This window comes from Pimephales promelas, chromosome 14 (assembly GCF_988280905.1).
Source record: "Pimephales promelas chromosome 14, fPimPro1.hap1.1, whole genome shotgun sequence".
NCBI classification, from domain to species: domain Eukaryota; kingdom Metazoa; phylum Chordata; class Actinopteri; order Cypriniformes; family Leuciscidae; genus Pimephales; species Pimephales promelas.
In genome coordinates, this window is record NC_142782.1 from 22,806,086 (window position 1) to 22,822,031 (window position 15,946).

Genomic DNA, 15,946 nt, shown 5'->3' on the forward strand with positions numbered 1-15,946 from the left:
TTTGAGATAGATTAAGATAAACTGCTTTCTTTTATATTTTCCTCATGGGGAAAAAGGAGAACATTTCTCAGGCATCAACAAATGTTTTACAGAAAACCCAGTTGCTTTGTCAAATTTACTGCGGGCTTTAATTGCAGTCATGTAAATCTTAACAGATGTGAGCATTGTCAACAAAATAATTATGCAAAACTTTCAGAAACAGTAAAAAAAAAAAAAAAACACTTAATAATAACCCCAATACCAGCATCACATTTCCACACAATTACAAAATCACTAACAGTACATAATTGCTGAAGTCTGTCATTGACAATAATAGTGTTATTGTGTCCCCTTATTCACCCAAAAATGAAAATTATGTAATTTACTCACCCTGATGTTATTTTAAACCTGTATGAGGTTTTTTTTTTTTGATCAGTTTAACACAAAGAAATATATTTTGAAATATGTTGGTTTCTGGTCCCCATTGACTTCCACAGTTTTTTTTTTTTTTTTGGTCAATGGGGTCCAACTGTTTGGTTAGAACATTGTTTGGAACAACTTGTGGGTGAGTAAATGATGGCAGAATTTTCATTTTTGGCGAACTGTACCTTTAACTGTGTCTTTAAGGCTAGTTTTTGAGTTTACAGACAATTTATACAACATTTCCAAACATTTCTAACCCATTTCTCCAAAGAAACTTGCTTTTATTAAACAATTAAGAGTGATAAAAATGCTTTCTGCAACAACAAAAAAACAAATAATGTCCAGAGCGTGGCATACTGTTCTTATCTTTGTGATGTGCTTATTTGTTAAATGGTCACAGTTGCATAAGTCTTGCTCATTCTTGTTAGGAAATACTGTTTGTATTTACTTGCTGATGAAAGGAAAGAACTAGACATTCCAGAACATAGATTGCATGTTAATTGATAGAACATTCCAGTAGCAGTACATCATCAGTGCCTCTAGAGGGCAACAGCTCACGCACAACTTCTTGAGGGAACTAACGTGCCAGCAACAACAACAACTAGACTGTATTTCGGCATAGATCGTTCAATTACATTTCTATTGCATCTTTGGCTCTCATTACATGATATTTAGCACAGTCATCGAGTACAAAGGCAAAGAGTGGCGAAAAACATAGTGCAGATTACCCAGCAAAAATAAAAAAACACAATAAGTATAAGGGATTTGCACTTTTGAGAAACTCTCCACACAGGCTCGCCATCTGGGCCTCTTGTACAGGTACACATGAACCCACAAGCCAAATGACCTAATTCTTGCAACACTTGGCTCATTAGCATCAGAAGAATATTCACTTGTTCCAGCAAATCTCTTGGTTGTTGTCAGTAGTGAATGACAGTGTGAGTGATTTGGCACCAGTGAGAAGAAAAGTCCATGTCTGGAATATTCTGCACCCAAATGTATTCCACTTGGGGCACTGACGGCAAAACAAAATCTATGTTGTTTTCAGCCATTGTGTAGTCATTTACACAGCTTCATAGCAACTGATACACATCAACAGACATTAAATGCTCAAAATGGGGACTCACAGAAGAAGCAGCCATCTTAGGCTTATTGCATAGACCCATCACCATCTGACAAAATACCCTTATTTTAGTTCTAGTTCATTTGCCTAAGCGAGTAAAATATGTCAGTGGAAGCTTTCAAGTAACTTTCTAGTGAAGGAAGATCCTGATTCGTAATGTGTTGGAAAATAAATGCATATGTGGTGATAAAGACTTCATTTTGTTCTTGTGCTGATCTGATTGTCATTAAAGATTGCGGTGAGGGAAACATACTATTTGTTTATATATCAAACCAACTGAACAAAATCCATTCTCACTCACCCACTAACAAAATAGTTTGCATTGTAGTGTCCTCAAGGATTCATTTATTGGTCTCTTTATTCAAATAAACATTCATTTGCTCGCCACACTGTGGTCCCGCCAAATGTTCAGGTCAGGTTCTCTTCCGATCAGAACCACATGACATGGTGGAAAGTAAAATGGCTTTGAGTTTATTTTCTTTATTATACGACACCATTCCGCTGAGGTGCTGGGCAGAAACAGCCATTATTCCACATCAATTCTTCACTCATCGTCTCCAGCCGTTTCTTTCGGGCTTGCCAGCGTCTTGCCAGAGGCTCGAGAAAAAGAGAAACTGATGATAACAGGTAACACGCACCTGCCAGGTAGAAGGAGCAGTCGTAGGTCTGTGTGTAGTCGTACAGGAAGCCTTCAGGAAAAACGCAATGCGTTAGACATATATTAAACTGTTAGCAGAAGGAATGTTTTCCTTAAATAGATGTCAATGAAGAAAACAAGGAAAAAAGACTAGGTTTTATTTTTTTTACTTTCCCTTGCTAGATGCATTTGCGAACAGTCAGTAACCTAACGCTTGATGATGGACAGATGGAAAAAAAACTTTCTTCACTTTCCACCCCAGGATCTCCCACACCTGTTTTCTGACTGGATACGCTTTTAAAACGACAGCTTGTTTTCGCTACGCAAGCAAAAGCAGGTCAAGTCCGGAAAGGCCTTGGGTAGGAGAGAAAAATCAGTTGGCTTCCCTGGTTGCTCATTATTTTTGGTAGGTGGAGAGATTGTGGAAGGGGGCCCTGACAAGATGGTTCATGTTAGCATAACTGTAACAGAGTTCAGAGCAAGGTCTATACTCGCCTTCCTAAAGAGGCCCCTCTGCAAGATTTGTATTTCCAAGAGTTGTCCCTCGCTTTACAGCTGTTCTACATAAGGAGATTCTGTATTGGGATGTATTACTGAATACTGCTAATAAACAGCAACAAATAAGACAAATGAATATGTTTTATAATCCTGAAAGTAGCCTAAAGGTATTTGTTCAGCATTACATTATGATGAAAAGCAGGTCATCCTATTTTTAGATGGGTTAACATGTCTCCCATCTGTAACCCACTTAAATTGGAATATGAAACTAAATGGCCACAGTGTCCCTCAAGCCACACACACAGAAGCAGGCTAGTCTTACACATTATCAAGACTGGCCAAGACTTTCCAATGCTGCGGGTTATTTTCGTGAGACATCAAGACTGCATTTACCTATTGATGCTTGTATGATCTAGTCATGGAGCTCATTCAAACTCCACATACCTGCAAGAGGAGGACCTGTAAGACATCCAAGCCCCACAAAGAACATTGAGAACCCCATCGAGTTGTTCAGCTTTTCAGAACCCACCAAGTCCACCTGGAAAATGCAGACAGCAAAAAGAATGATATATATGACATTTGACAGATTATGACTTTTCTAACTAGGCCAGATGATTATCATTATATAATTATTATACAGAATTATTTTTCTAGTCTTTAGTGTCACATGATCCTTCAGAAATCAATCTAATATGCTGATTTGGAGACAGTTGTTCTGCTTAATATTTTAATATTTAAACAGTGATATGTTTTTCCAGGACTTTTAATGATTAGAAAGTATAGTAAATATAATTTTTGTGTTAACAATGTGAAAACTCTTTAAATGTCACATTTGACCAGTTTAATGCATCTTTGCTGAATGAATTTCTTTTAAGGACTTTAACATTTTTCTGAAACTGAGGAGATTTTTTACATTTACTTACTAATTCCTCAATCAGAACATCTGATTTGTATATCACATTTGGCCAAGTTATGGCATTGTGTTGACTCAAATGGTATTTTCAGGTTCAGAGAGTTCACTTGTTCTGTTCAAAGCAATGTTCAACATAATTACTTTTTAAATTCAGCAAGCAATACTCATTTAATGTCTATGCATGTTCTTGTCTAATGTATGCATGTGTCTTTTTCTGATTTACTGAGAGTGCTTCCATAGGTTGTAAAAATATTTGAAAGGTAAAACCTAAGATTCCTTCCAGGGGAACGGGTGCACGGCAGTGCTGACTGTCAATCTATCCCTCTCTCCTTACACTGCCATGCACAGTATTACAGCACAAGAGCTCAATGTCTCAATACTTAGAAAAGAACGGAGACCTTTTCATGAGAACATTTAATAAAAGTGGAGGAAGCAGCACTCAGTACTAGGATGTACTCAAACCCTGCCAACCAGTCAGTTTACATAAATTATTTTCTCACTTAAAACTCTATGTACCTCCATAACAATTTGCACTAAGAGACTATTTTCAAAACTGTTCAAAAGGACTTTGCTTAAGTTCAAAACCTTACATAATACAAAAATGAATAAGTAATATCATAGTATAATACACACAAGTGTTTCAATTTTGAAGTCTTTCAATTTCAATACCATCTATACAAAATGCCAGTACAGAAGGGTCTAGAGCCTCCATTTTTGGGTCGAATTTTTGAGTTTCGATATCTCAGCTCTGGAAGGGTCTAGAGCCTCCATTTTTGCACTCAGGTTTAAGTCTCAAAAAAAACGTAAAAACACTGTCGTTTTTTTTTCGGGTCGAATTTTTGAGTTTCGATATCTCAGCTCTGGAAGGGTCTAGAGCCACAATTTTTGCACTCAGGTTTAAGTCTCATGGCCCTCTATCAGAATCCAGAGTTTTGAGAAGATTGGAGAACCTTAATTTTTCGCCCAAAAAAAAAAAAAACGTAAGGGGTACCACTGTCGTTTTTTTTTCGGGTCGAATTTTTGAGTTTCGATATCTCAGCTCTGGAAGGGTCTAGAGCCTCCATTTTTGCACTCAGGTTTAAGTCTCATGGCCCTCTATCAGAATCCAGAGTCTTGAGAAGATTGGAGAACCTTAATTTTTCGGCCAAAAAAAAAAAACATAAGGGGTACCACTGTCGTTTTTTTTTCGGGTCGAATTTTTGAGTTTCGATATCTCAGCTCTGGAAGGGTCTAGAGCCACCATTTTTGCACTCAGGTTTAAGTCTCATGGCCCTCTATCAGAATCCAGAGTTTTGAGAAGATTGGAGAACCTTAATTTTTCGCCCAAAAAAAAAAAACGTAAGGGGTACCACTGTCGTTTTTTTTTCGGGTCGAATTTTTGAGTTTCGATATCTCAGCTCTGGAAGGGTCTAGAGCCTCCATTTTTGCACTCAGGTTTAAGTCTCATGGCCCTCTATCAGAATCCAGAGTTTTGAGAAGATTGGAGAACCTTAATTTTTCGCCCAAAAAAAAAAAACGTAAGGGGTACCACTGTCGTTTTTTTTTCGGGTCGAATTTTTGAGTTTCGATATCTCAGCTCTGGAAGGGTCTAGAGCCTCCATTTTTGCACTCAGGTTTAAGTCTCATTGCCCTCTATCAGAATCCAGAGTTTTGAGAAGATTGGAGAACCTTAATTTTTCGCCCAAAAAAAAAAACGTAAGGGGTACCACTGTCGTTTTTTTTTCGGGTCGAATTTTTGAGTTTCGATATCTCAGCTCTGGAAGGGTCTAGAGCCTCCATTTTTGCACTCAGGTTTAAGTCTCATGGCCCTCTATCAGAATCCAGAGTCTTGAGAAGATTGGAGAACCTTAATTTTTCGCCCAAAAAAAAAAAACGTAAGGGGTACCACTGTCGTTTTTTTTTCGGGTCGAATTTTTGAGTTTCGATATCTCAGCTCTGGAAGGGTCTAGAGCCTCCATTTTTGCACTCAGGTTTAAGTCTCATGGCCCTCTATCAGAATCCAGAGTTTTGAGAAGATTGGAGAACATTAATTTTTCGCCCAAAAAAAAAAACGTAAGGGGTACCACTGTCGTTTTTTTTTCGGGTCGAATTTTTGAGTTTCGATATCTCAGCTCTGGAAGGGTCTAGAGCCTCCATTTTTGCACTCAGGTTTAAGTCTCATTGCCCTCTATCAGAATCCAGAGTTTTGAGAAGATTGGAGAACCTTAATTTTTCGCCCAAAAAAAAAAAACGTAAGGGGTACCACTGTCGTTTTTTTTTTCGGGTCGAATTTTTGAGTTTCGATATCTCAGGTCTGGAAGGGTCTAGAGCCTCCATTTTTGCACTCAGGTTTAAGTCTCATTGCCCTCTATCAGAATCCAGAGTTTTGAGAAGATTGGAGAACCTTAATTTTTCGCCCAAAAAAAAAAAACGTAAGGGGTACCACTGTCGGTTTTTTTTCGGGTCGAATTTTTGAGTTTCGATATCTCAGCTCTGGAAGGGTCTAGAGCCTCCATTTTTGCACTCAGGGTTAAGTCTCATGGCCCTCTAACAGAATCCAGAGTTTTGAGAAGATTGGAGAACCTTAATTTTTCGCCCAAAAAAAAAAAACGTAAGGGGTACCACTGTCGTTTTTTTTTCGGGTCGAATTTTTGAGTTTCGATATCTCAGCTCTGGAAGGGTCTAGAGCCTCCATTTTTGCACTCAGGTTTAAGTCTCATTGCCCTCTATCAGAATCCAGAGTTTTGAGAAGATTGGAGAACCTTAATTTTTCGCCCAAAAAAAAAAAACGTAAGGGGTACCACTGTCGTTTTTTTTTCGGGTCGAATTTTTGAGTTTCGATATCTCAGCTCTGGAAGGGTCTAGAGCCTCCATTTTTGCACTCAGGTTTAAGTCTCATGGCCCTCTATCAGAATCCAGAGTTTTGAGAAGATTGGAGAACCTTAATTTTTCGCCCAAAAAAAAAAACGTAAGGGGTACCACTGTCGTTTTTTTTTCGGGTCGAATTTTTGAGTTTCGATATCTCAGCTCTGGAAGGGTCTAGAGCCACCATTTTTGCACTCAGGTTTAAGTCTCATGGCCCTCTATCAGAATCCAGAGTTTTGAGACGATTGGAGAACCTTAATTTTTCGCCCAAAAAAAAAAACGTAAGGGGTACAACTGTCGTTTTTTTTTCGGGTCGAATTTTTGAGTTTCGATATCTCAGCTCTGGAAGGGTCTAGAGCCTCCATTTTTGCACTCAGGTTTAAGTCTCATGGCCCTCTATCAGAATCCAGAGTTTTGAGAAGATTGGAGAACCTTAATTTTTCGCCCAAAAAAAAAAAACGTAAGGGGTACCACTGTCGTTTTTTTTTCGGGTCGAATTTTTGAGTTTCGATATCTCAGCTCTGGAAGGGTCTAGAGCCTCCATTTTTGCACTCAGGTTTAAGTCTCATTGCCCTCTATCAGAATCCAGAGTTTTGAGAAGATTGGAGAACCTTAATTTTTCGCCCCAAAAAAAAAACGTAAGGGGTACCACTGTCGTTTTTTTTTCGGGTCGAATTTTTGAGTTTCGATATCTCAGCTCTGGAAGGGTCTAGAGCCACCATTTTTGCACTCAGGTTTAAGTCTCATGGCCCTCTATCAGAATCCAGAGTTTTGAGAAGATTGGAGAACCTTAATTTTTCGCCCAAAAAAAAAAAAACGTAAGGGGTACCACTGTCGTTTTTTTTTCGGGTCGAATTTTTGAGTTTCGATATCTCAGCTCTGGAAGGGTCTAGAGCCTCCATTTTTGCACTCAGGTTTAAGTCTCATTGCCCTCTATCAGAATCCAGAGTTTTGAGAAGATTGGAGAACCTTAATTTTTCGCCCAAAAAAAAAAAAAAACGTAAGGGGTACCACTGTCGTTTTTTTTTCGGGTCGAATTTTTGAGTTTCGATATCTCAGCTCTGGAAGGGTCTAGAGCCTCCATTTTTGCACTCAGGTTTAAGTCTCATTGCCCTCTATCAGAATCCAGAGTTTTGAGAAGATTGGAGAACCTTAATTTTTCGCCCAAAAAAAAAAAACGTAAGGGGTACCACTGTCGTTTTTTTTTCGGGTCGAATTTTTGAGTTTCGATATCTCAGCTCTGGAAGGGTCTAGAGCCTCCATTTTTGCACTCAGGTTTAAGTCTCATTGCCCTCTATCAGAATCCAGAGTTTTGAGAAGATTGGAGAACCTTAATTTTTCGCCCAAAAAAAAAAACCGTAAGGGGTACCACTGTCGTTTTTTTTTCGGGTCGAATTTTTGAGTTTCGATATCTCAGCTCTGGAAGGGTCTAGAGCCACCATTTTTGCACTCAGGTTTAAGTCTCATGGCCCTCTATCAGAATCCAGAGTTTTGAGACGATTGGAGAACCTTAATTTTTCGCCCCAAAAAAAAAAAACGTAAGGGGTACCACTGTCGTTTTTTTTTCGGGTCGAATTTTTGAGTTTCGATATCTCAGCTCTGGAAGGGTCTAGAGCCTCCATTTTTGCACTCAGGTTTAAGTCTCATGGCCCTCTATCAGAATCCAGAGTTTTGAGAAGATTGGAGAACCTTAATTTTTCGCCCAAAAAAAAAAAAAAAAACGTAAGGGGTACCACTGTCGTTTTTTTTTCGGGTCGAATTTTTGAGTTTCGATATCTCAGCTCTGGAAGGGTCTAGAGCCTCCATTTTTGCACTCAGGTTTAAGTCTCATGGCCCTCTATCAGAATCCAGAGTTTTGAGAAGATTGGAGAACCTTAATTTTTCACCCAAAAAAAAAAAACGTAAGGGGTACCACTGTCGTTTTTTTTTCGGGTCGAATTTTTGAGTTTCGATATCTCAGCTCTGGAAGGGTCTAGAGCCACCATTTTTGCACTCAGGTTTAAGTCTCATGGCCCTCTATCAGAATCCAGAGTTTTGAGAAGATTGGAGAACCTTAATTTTTCGGCCAAAAAAAAAAAACGTAAGGGGTACCACTGTCGTTTTTTTTTCGGGTCGAATTTTTGAGTTTCGATATCTCAGCTCTGGAAGGGTCTAGAGCCTCCATTTTTGCACTCAGGTTTAAGTCTCATGGCCCTCTATCAGAATCCAGAGTTTTGAGAAGATTGGAGAACCTTAATTTTTCGCCCAAAAAAAAAAAACGTAAGGGGTACCACTGTCGTTTTTTTTTCGGGTCGAATTTTTGAGTTTCGATATCTCAGCTCTGGAAGGGTCTAGAGCCTCCATTTTTGCACTCAGGTTTAAGTCTCATGGCCCTCTATCAGAATCCAGAGTTTTGAGAAGATTGGAGAACCTTAATTTTTCGCCCAAAAAAAAAAAACGTAAGGGGTACCACTGTCGTTTTTTTTTCGGGTCGAATTTTTGAGTTTCGATATCTCAGCTCTGGAAGGGTCTAGAGCCTCCATTTTTGCACTCAGGTTTAAGTCTCATGGCCCTCTATCAGAATCCAGAGTTTTGAGAAGATTGGAGAACCTTAATTTTTCGCCCAAAAAAAAAAAACGTAAGGGGTACCACTGTCGTTTTTTTTTCGGGTCGAATTTTTGAGTTTCGATATCTCAGCTCTGGAAGGGTCTAGAGCCTCCATTTTTGCACTCAGGTTTAAGTCTCATTGCCCTCTATCAGAATCCAGAGTTTTGAGAAGATTGGAGAACCTTAATTTTTCGCCCAAAAAAAAAAACGTAAGGGGTACCACTGTCGTTTTTTTTTCGGGTCGAATTTTTGAGTTTCGATATCTCAGCTCTGGAAGGGTCTAGAGCCTCCATTTTTGCACTCAGGTTTAAGTCTCATTGCCCTCTATCAGAATCCAGAGTTTTGAGAAGATTGGAGAACCTTAATTTTTCGCCCAAAAAAAAAAAACGTAAGGGGTACCACTGTCGTTTTTTTTTCGGGTCGAATTTTTGAGTTTCGATATCTCAGCTCTGGAAGGGTCTAGAGCCTCCATTTTTGCACTCAGGTTTAAGTCTCATGGCCCTCTATCAGAATCCAGAGTTTTGAGAAGATTGGAGAACCTTAATTTTTCGCCCAAAAAAAAAAAACGTAAGGGGTACCACTGTCGTTTTTTTTTCGGGTCGAATTTTTGAGTTTCGATATCTCAGCTCTGGAAGGGTCTAGAGCCTCCATTTTTGCACTCAGGTTTAAGTCTCATTGCCCTCTATCAGAATCCAGAGTTTTGAGAAGATTGGAGAACCTTAATTTTTCGCCCAAAAAAAAAAAACGTAAGGGGTACCACTGTCGTTTTTTTTTCGGGTCGAATTTTTGAGTTTCGATATCTCAGCTCTGGAAGGGTCTAGAGCCTCCATTTTTGCACTCAGGTTTAAGTCTCATTGCCCTCTATCAGAATCCAGAGTTTTGAGAAGATTGGAGAACCTTAATTTTTCACCCAAAAAAAAAAACGTAAGGGGTACCACTGTCGTTTTTTTTTCGGGTCGAATTTTTGAGTTTCGATATCTCAGGTCTGGAAGGGTCTAGAGCCTCCATTTTTGCACTCAGGTTTAAGTCTCATTGCCCTCTATCAGAATCCAGAGTTTTGAGAAGATTGGAGAACCTTAATTTTTCGCCCAAAAAAAAAAAACGTAAGGGGTACCACTGTCGTTTTTTTTTCGGGTCGAATTTTTGAGTTTCGATATCTCAGCTCTGGAAGGGTCTAGAGCCTCCATTTTTGCACTCAGGTTTAAGTCTCATGGCCCTCTATCAGAATCCAGAGTTTTGAGAAGATTGGAGAACCTTAATTTTTCGCCCAAAAAAAAAAAACGTAAGGGGTACCACTGTCGTTTTTTTTTCGGGTCGAATTTTTGAGTTTCGATATCTCAGCTCTGGAAGGGTCTAGAGCCTCCATTTTTGCACTCAGGTTTAAGTCTCATTGCCCTCTATCAGAATCCAGAGTTTTGAGAAGATTGGAGAACCTTAATTTTTCGCCCAAAAAAAAAAAACGTAAGGGGTACCACTGTCGTTTTTTTTTCGGGTCGAATTTTTGAGTTTCGATATCTCAGCTCTGGAAGGGTCTAGAGCCTCCATTTTTGCACTCAGGTTTAAGTCTCATGGCCCTCTATCAGAATCCAGAGTTTTGAGAAGATTGGAGAACCTTAATTTTTCGCCCAAAAAAAAAAAACGTAAGGGGTACCACTGTCGTTTTTTTTTCGGGTCGAATTTTTGAGTTTCGATATCTCAGCTCTGGAAGGGTCTAGAGCCACCATTTTTGCACTCAGGTTTAAGTCTCATGGCCCTCTATCATAATCCAGAGTTTTGAGAAGATTGGAGAACCTTAATTTTTCGCCCAAAAAAAAAAACGTAAGGGGTACCACTGTCGTTTTTTTTTCGGGTCGAATTTTTGAGTTTCGATATCTCAGCTCTGGAAGGGTCTAGAGCCTCCATTTTTGCACTCAGGTTTAAGTCTCATGGCCCTCTATCAGAATCCAGAGTTTTGAGAAGATTGGAGAACCTTAATTTTTCGCCCAAAAAAAAAAAACGTAAGGGGTACCACTGTCGTTTTTTTTTCGGGTCGAATTTTTGAGTTTCGATATCTCAGCTCTGGAAGGGTCTAGAGCCACCATTTTTGCACTCAGGTTTAAGTCTCATGGCCCTCTATCAGAATCCAGAGTTTTGAGAAGATTGGAGAACCTTAATTTTTCGCCCAAAAAAAAAAAAACGTAAGGGGTACCACTGTCGTTTTTTTTTCGGGTCGAATTTTTGAGTTTCGATATCTCAGCTCTGGAAGGGTCTAGAGCCTCCATTTTTGCACTCAGGTTTAAGTCTCATTGCCCTCTATCAGAATCCAGAGTTTTGAGAAGATTGGAGAACCTTAATTTTTCGCCCAAAAAAAAAAAACGTAAGGGGTACCACTGTCGTTTTTTTTTCGGGTCGAATTTTTGAGTTTCGATATCTCAGCTCTGGAAGGGTCTAGAGCCTCCATTTTTGCACTCAGGTTTAAGTCTCATTGCCCTCTATCAGAATCCAGAGTTTTGAGAAGATTGGAGAACCTTAATTTTTCGCCCAAAAAAAAAAAACGTAAGGGGTACCACTGTCGTTTTTTTTTCGGGTCGAATTTTTGAGTTTCGATATCTCAGCTCTGGAAGGGTCTAGAGCCACCATTTTTGCACTCAGGTTTAAGTCTCATGGCCCTCTATCAGAATCCAGAGTTTTGAGACGATTGGAGAACCTTAATTTTTCGCCCAAAAAAAAAAAAACGTAAGGGGTACCACTGTCGTTTTTTTTTCGGGTCGAATTTTTGAGTTTCGATATCTCAGCTCTGGAAGGGTCTAGAGCCTCCATTTTTGCACTCAGGTTTAAGTCTCATGGCCCTCTATCAGAATCCAGAGTTTTGAGAAGATTGGAGAACCTTAATTTTTCGCCCAAAAAAAAAAAAAAACGTAAGGGGTACCACTGTCGTTTTTTTTTCGGGTCGAATTTTTGAGTTTCGATATCTCAGCTCTGGAAGGGTCTAGAGCCTCCATTTTTGCACTCAGGTTTAAGTCTCATGGCCCTCTATCAGAATCCAGAGTTTTGAGAAGATTGGAGAACCTTAATTTTTCGCCCAAAAAAAAAAAACGTAAGGGGTACCACTGTCGTTTTTTTTTCGGGTCGAATTTTTGAGTTTCGATATCTCAGCTCTGGAAGGGTCTAGAGCCTCCATTTTTGCACTCAGGTTTAAGTCTCATGGCCCTCTATCAGAATCCAGAGTTTTGAGAAGATTGGAGAACCTTAATTTTTCGCCCAAAAAAAAAAAACGTAAGGGGTACCACTGTCGTTTTTTTTTCGGGTCGAATTTTTGAGTTTCGATATCTCAGCTCTGGAAGGGTCTAGAGCCACCATTTTTGCACTCAGGTTTAAGTCTCATGGCCCTCTATCATAATCCAGAGTTTTGAGAAGATTGGAGAACCTTAATTTTTCGCCCAAAAAAAAAAACGTAAGGGGTACCACTGTCGTTTTTTTTTCGGGTCGAATTTTTGAGTTTCGATATCTCAGCTCTGGAAGGGTCTAGAGCCTCCATTTTTGCACTCAGGTTTAAGTCTCATGGCCCTCTATCAGAATCCAGAGTTTTGAGAAGATTGGAGAACCTTAATTTTTCGCCCAAAAAAAAAAAACGTAAGGGGTACCACTGTCGTTTTTTTTTCGGGTCGAATTTTTGAGTTTCGATATCTCAGCTCTGGAAGGGTCTAGAGCCTCCATTTTTGCACTCAGGTTTAAGTCTCATTGCCCTCTATCAGAATCCAGAGTTTTGAGAAGATTGGAGAACCTTAATTTTTCGCCCCAAAAAAAAAACGTAAGGGGTACCACTGTCGTTTTTTTTTCGGGTCGAATTTTTGAGTTTCGATATCTCAGCTCTGGAAGGGTCTAGAGCCACCATTTTTGCACTCAGGTTTAAGTCTCATGGCCCTCTATCAGAATCCAGAGTTTTGAGAAGATTGGAGAACCTTAATTTTTCGCCCAAAAAAAAAAAAACGTAAGGGGTACCACTGTCGTTTTTTTTTCGGGTCGAATTTTTGAGTTTCGATATCTCAGCTCTGGAAGGGTCTAGAGCCTCCATTTTTGCACTCAGGTTTAAGTCTCATTGCCCTCTATCAGAATCCAGAGTTTTGAGAAGATTGGAGAACCTTAATTTTTCGCCCAAAAAAAAACAAAACGTAAGGGGTACCACTGTCGTTTTTTTTTCGGGTCGAATTTTTGAGTTTCGATATCTCAGCTCTGGAAGGGTCTAGAGCCTCCATTTTTGCACTCAGGTTTAAGTCTCATTGCCCTCTATCAGAATCCAGAGTTTTGAGAAGATTGGAGAACCTTAATTTTTCGCCCAAAAAAAAAAACGTAAGGGGTACCACTGTCGTTTTTTTTTCGGGTCGAATTTTTGAGTTTCGATATCTCAGCTCTGGAAGGGTCTAGAGCCTCCATTTTTGCACTCAGGTTTAAGTCTCATTGCCCTCTATCAGAATCCAGAGTTTTGAGAAGATTGGAGAACCTTAATTTTTCGCCCAAAAAAAAAAAACGTAAGGGGTACCACTGTCGGTTTTTTTTCGGGTCGAATTTTTGAGTTTCGATATCTCAGCTCTGGAAGGGTCTAGAGCCACCATTTTTGCACTCAGGTTTAAGTCTCATGGCCCTCTATCAGAATCCAGAGTTTTGAGACGATTGGAGAACCTTAATTTTTCGCCCCAAAAAAAAAAAAACGTAAGGGGTACCACTGTCGTTTTTTTTTCGGGTCGAATTTTTGAGTTTCGATATCTCAGCTCTGGAAGGGTCTAGAGCCTCCATTTTTGCACTCAGGTTTAAGTCTCATGGCCCTCTATCAGAATCCAGAGTTTTGAGAAGATTGGAGAACCTTAATTTTTCGCCCAAAAAAAAAAAAAAAAACGTAAGGGGTACCACTGTCGTTTTTTTTTCGGGTCGAATTTTTGAGTTTCGATATCTCAGCTCTGGAAGGGTCTAGAGCCTCCATTTTTGCACTCAGGTTTAAGTCTCATGGCCCTCTATCAGAATCCAGAGTTTTGAGAAGATTGGAGAACCTTAATTTTTCACCCAAAAAAAAAAAACGTAAGGGGTACCACTGTCGTTTTTTTTTCGGGTCGAATTTTTGAGTTTCGATATCTCAGCTCTGGAAGGGTCTAGAGCCACCATTTTTGCACTCAGGTTTAAGTCTCATGGCCCTCTATCAGAATCCAGAGTTTTGAGAAGATTGGAGAACCTTAATTTTTCGGCCAAAAAAAAAAAACGTAAGGGGTACCACTGTCGTTTTTTTTTTTCGGGTCGAATTTTTGAGTTTCGATATCTCAGCTCTGGAAGGGTCTAGAGCCTCCATTTTTGCACTCAGGTTTAAGTCTCATGGCCCTCTATCAGAATCCAGAGTTTTGAAAAGATTGGAGAACCTTAATTTTTCGCCCAAAAAAAAAAAACGTAAGGGGTACCACTGTCGTTTTTTTTTCGGGTCGAATTTTTAAGTTTCGATATCTCAGCTCTGGAAGGGTCTAGAGCCTCCATTTTTGCACTCAGGTTTAAGTCTCATGGCCCTCTATCAGAATCCAGAGTTTTGAGAAGATTGGAGAACCTTAATTTTTCGCCCAAAAAAAAAAACGTAAGGGGTACCACTGTCGTTTTTTTTTCGGGTCGAATTTTTGAGTTTCGATATCTCAGCTCTGGAAGGGTCTAGAGCCTCCATTTTTGCACTCAGGTTTAAGTCTCATGGCCCTCTATCAGAATCCAGAGTTTTGAGAAGATTGGAGAACCTTAATTTTTCGCCCAAAAAAAAAACGTAAGGGGTACCACTGTCGTTTTTTTTTCGGGTCGAATTTTTGAGTTTCGATATCTCAGCTCTGGAAGGGTCTAGAGCCTCCATTTTTGCACTCAGGTTTAAGTCTCATTGCCCTCTATCAGAATCCAGAGTTTTGAGAAGATTGGAGAACCTTAATTTTTCGCCCAAAAAAAAAAACGTAAGGGGTACCACTGTCGTTTTTTTTTCGGGTCGAATTTTTGAGTTTCGATATCTCAGGTCTGGAAGGGTCTAGAGCCTCCATTTTTGCACTCAGGTTTAAGTCTCATTGCCCTCTATCAGAATCCAGAGTTTTGAGAAGATTGGAGAACCTTAATTTTTCGCCCAAAAAAAAAAAACGTAAGGGGTACCACTGTCGTTTTTTTTTCGGGTCGAATTTTTGAGTTTCGATATCTCAGCTCTGGAAGGGTCTAGAGCCTCCATTTTTGCACTCAGGTTTAAGTCTCATGGCCCTCTATCAGAATCAAGAGTTTTGAGAAGATTGGAGAACCTTAATTTTTCGCCCAAAAAAAAAAAACGTAAGGGGTACCACTGTCGTTTTTTTTTCGGGTCGAATTTTTGAGTTTCGATATCTCAGCTCTGGAAGGGTCTAGAGCCTCCATTTTTGCACTCAGGTTTAAGTCTCATGGCCCTCTATCAGAATCCAGAGTTTTGAGAAGATTGGAGAACCTTAATTTTTCGCCCAAAAAAAAAAAACGTAAGGGGTACCACTGTCGTTTTTTTTTCGGGTCGAATTTTTGAGTTTCGATATCTCAGCTCTGGAAGGGTCTAGAGCTTCCATTTTTGCACTCAGGTTTAAGTCTCATTGCCCTCTATCAGAATCCAGAGTTTTGAGAAGATTGGAGAACCTTAATTTTTCGCCCAAAAAAAAAAACGTAAGGGGTACCACTGTCGTTTTTTTTTCGGGTCGAATTTTTGAGTTTCGATATCTCAGCTCTGGAAGGGTCTAGAGCCACCATTTTTGCACTCAGGTTTAAGTCTCATGGCCCTCTATCATAATCCAGAGTTTTGAGAAGATTGGAGAACCTTAATTTTTCGCCCAAAAAAAAAAACGTAAGGGGTACCACTGTCGTTTTTTTTTCGGGTCGAATTTTTGAGTTTCGATATCTCAGCTCTGGAAGGGTCTAGAGCCTCCATTTTTGCACTCAGGTTTAAGTC

At 39.6% G+C, this 15,946-nt stretch overlaps 1 protein-coding gene across 1 annotated transcript in view; it reads right to left on the reverse strand.

Annotated features, from left to right (window-relative positions):
• Positions 1-105: 105 nt before the first annotated feature.
• Positions 106-15,946, reverse strand: part of slc16a4 (solute carrier family 16 member 4) — a 90,442-nt gene continuing 74,601 nt past the window's right edge. The window contains exons 10-11 of the mRNA XM_039658006.2: positions 3,105-3,198; positions 106-2,214 (exon numbers count right to left, since the gene is read on the reverse strand). Coding sequence (XP_039513940.2) covers positions 2,009-2,214; positions 3,105-3,198 — 300 coding nt within the window. The 3' untranslated portion in view covers positions 106-2,008. The remainder of the gene's footprint in view (positions 2,215-3,104; positions 3,199-15,946) is intronic.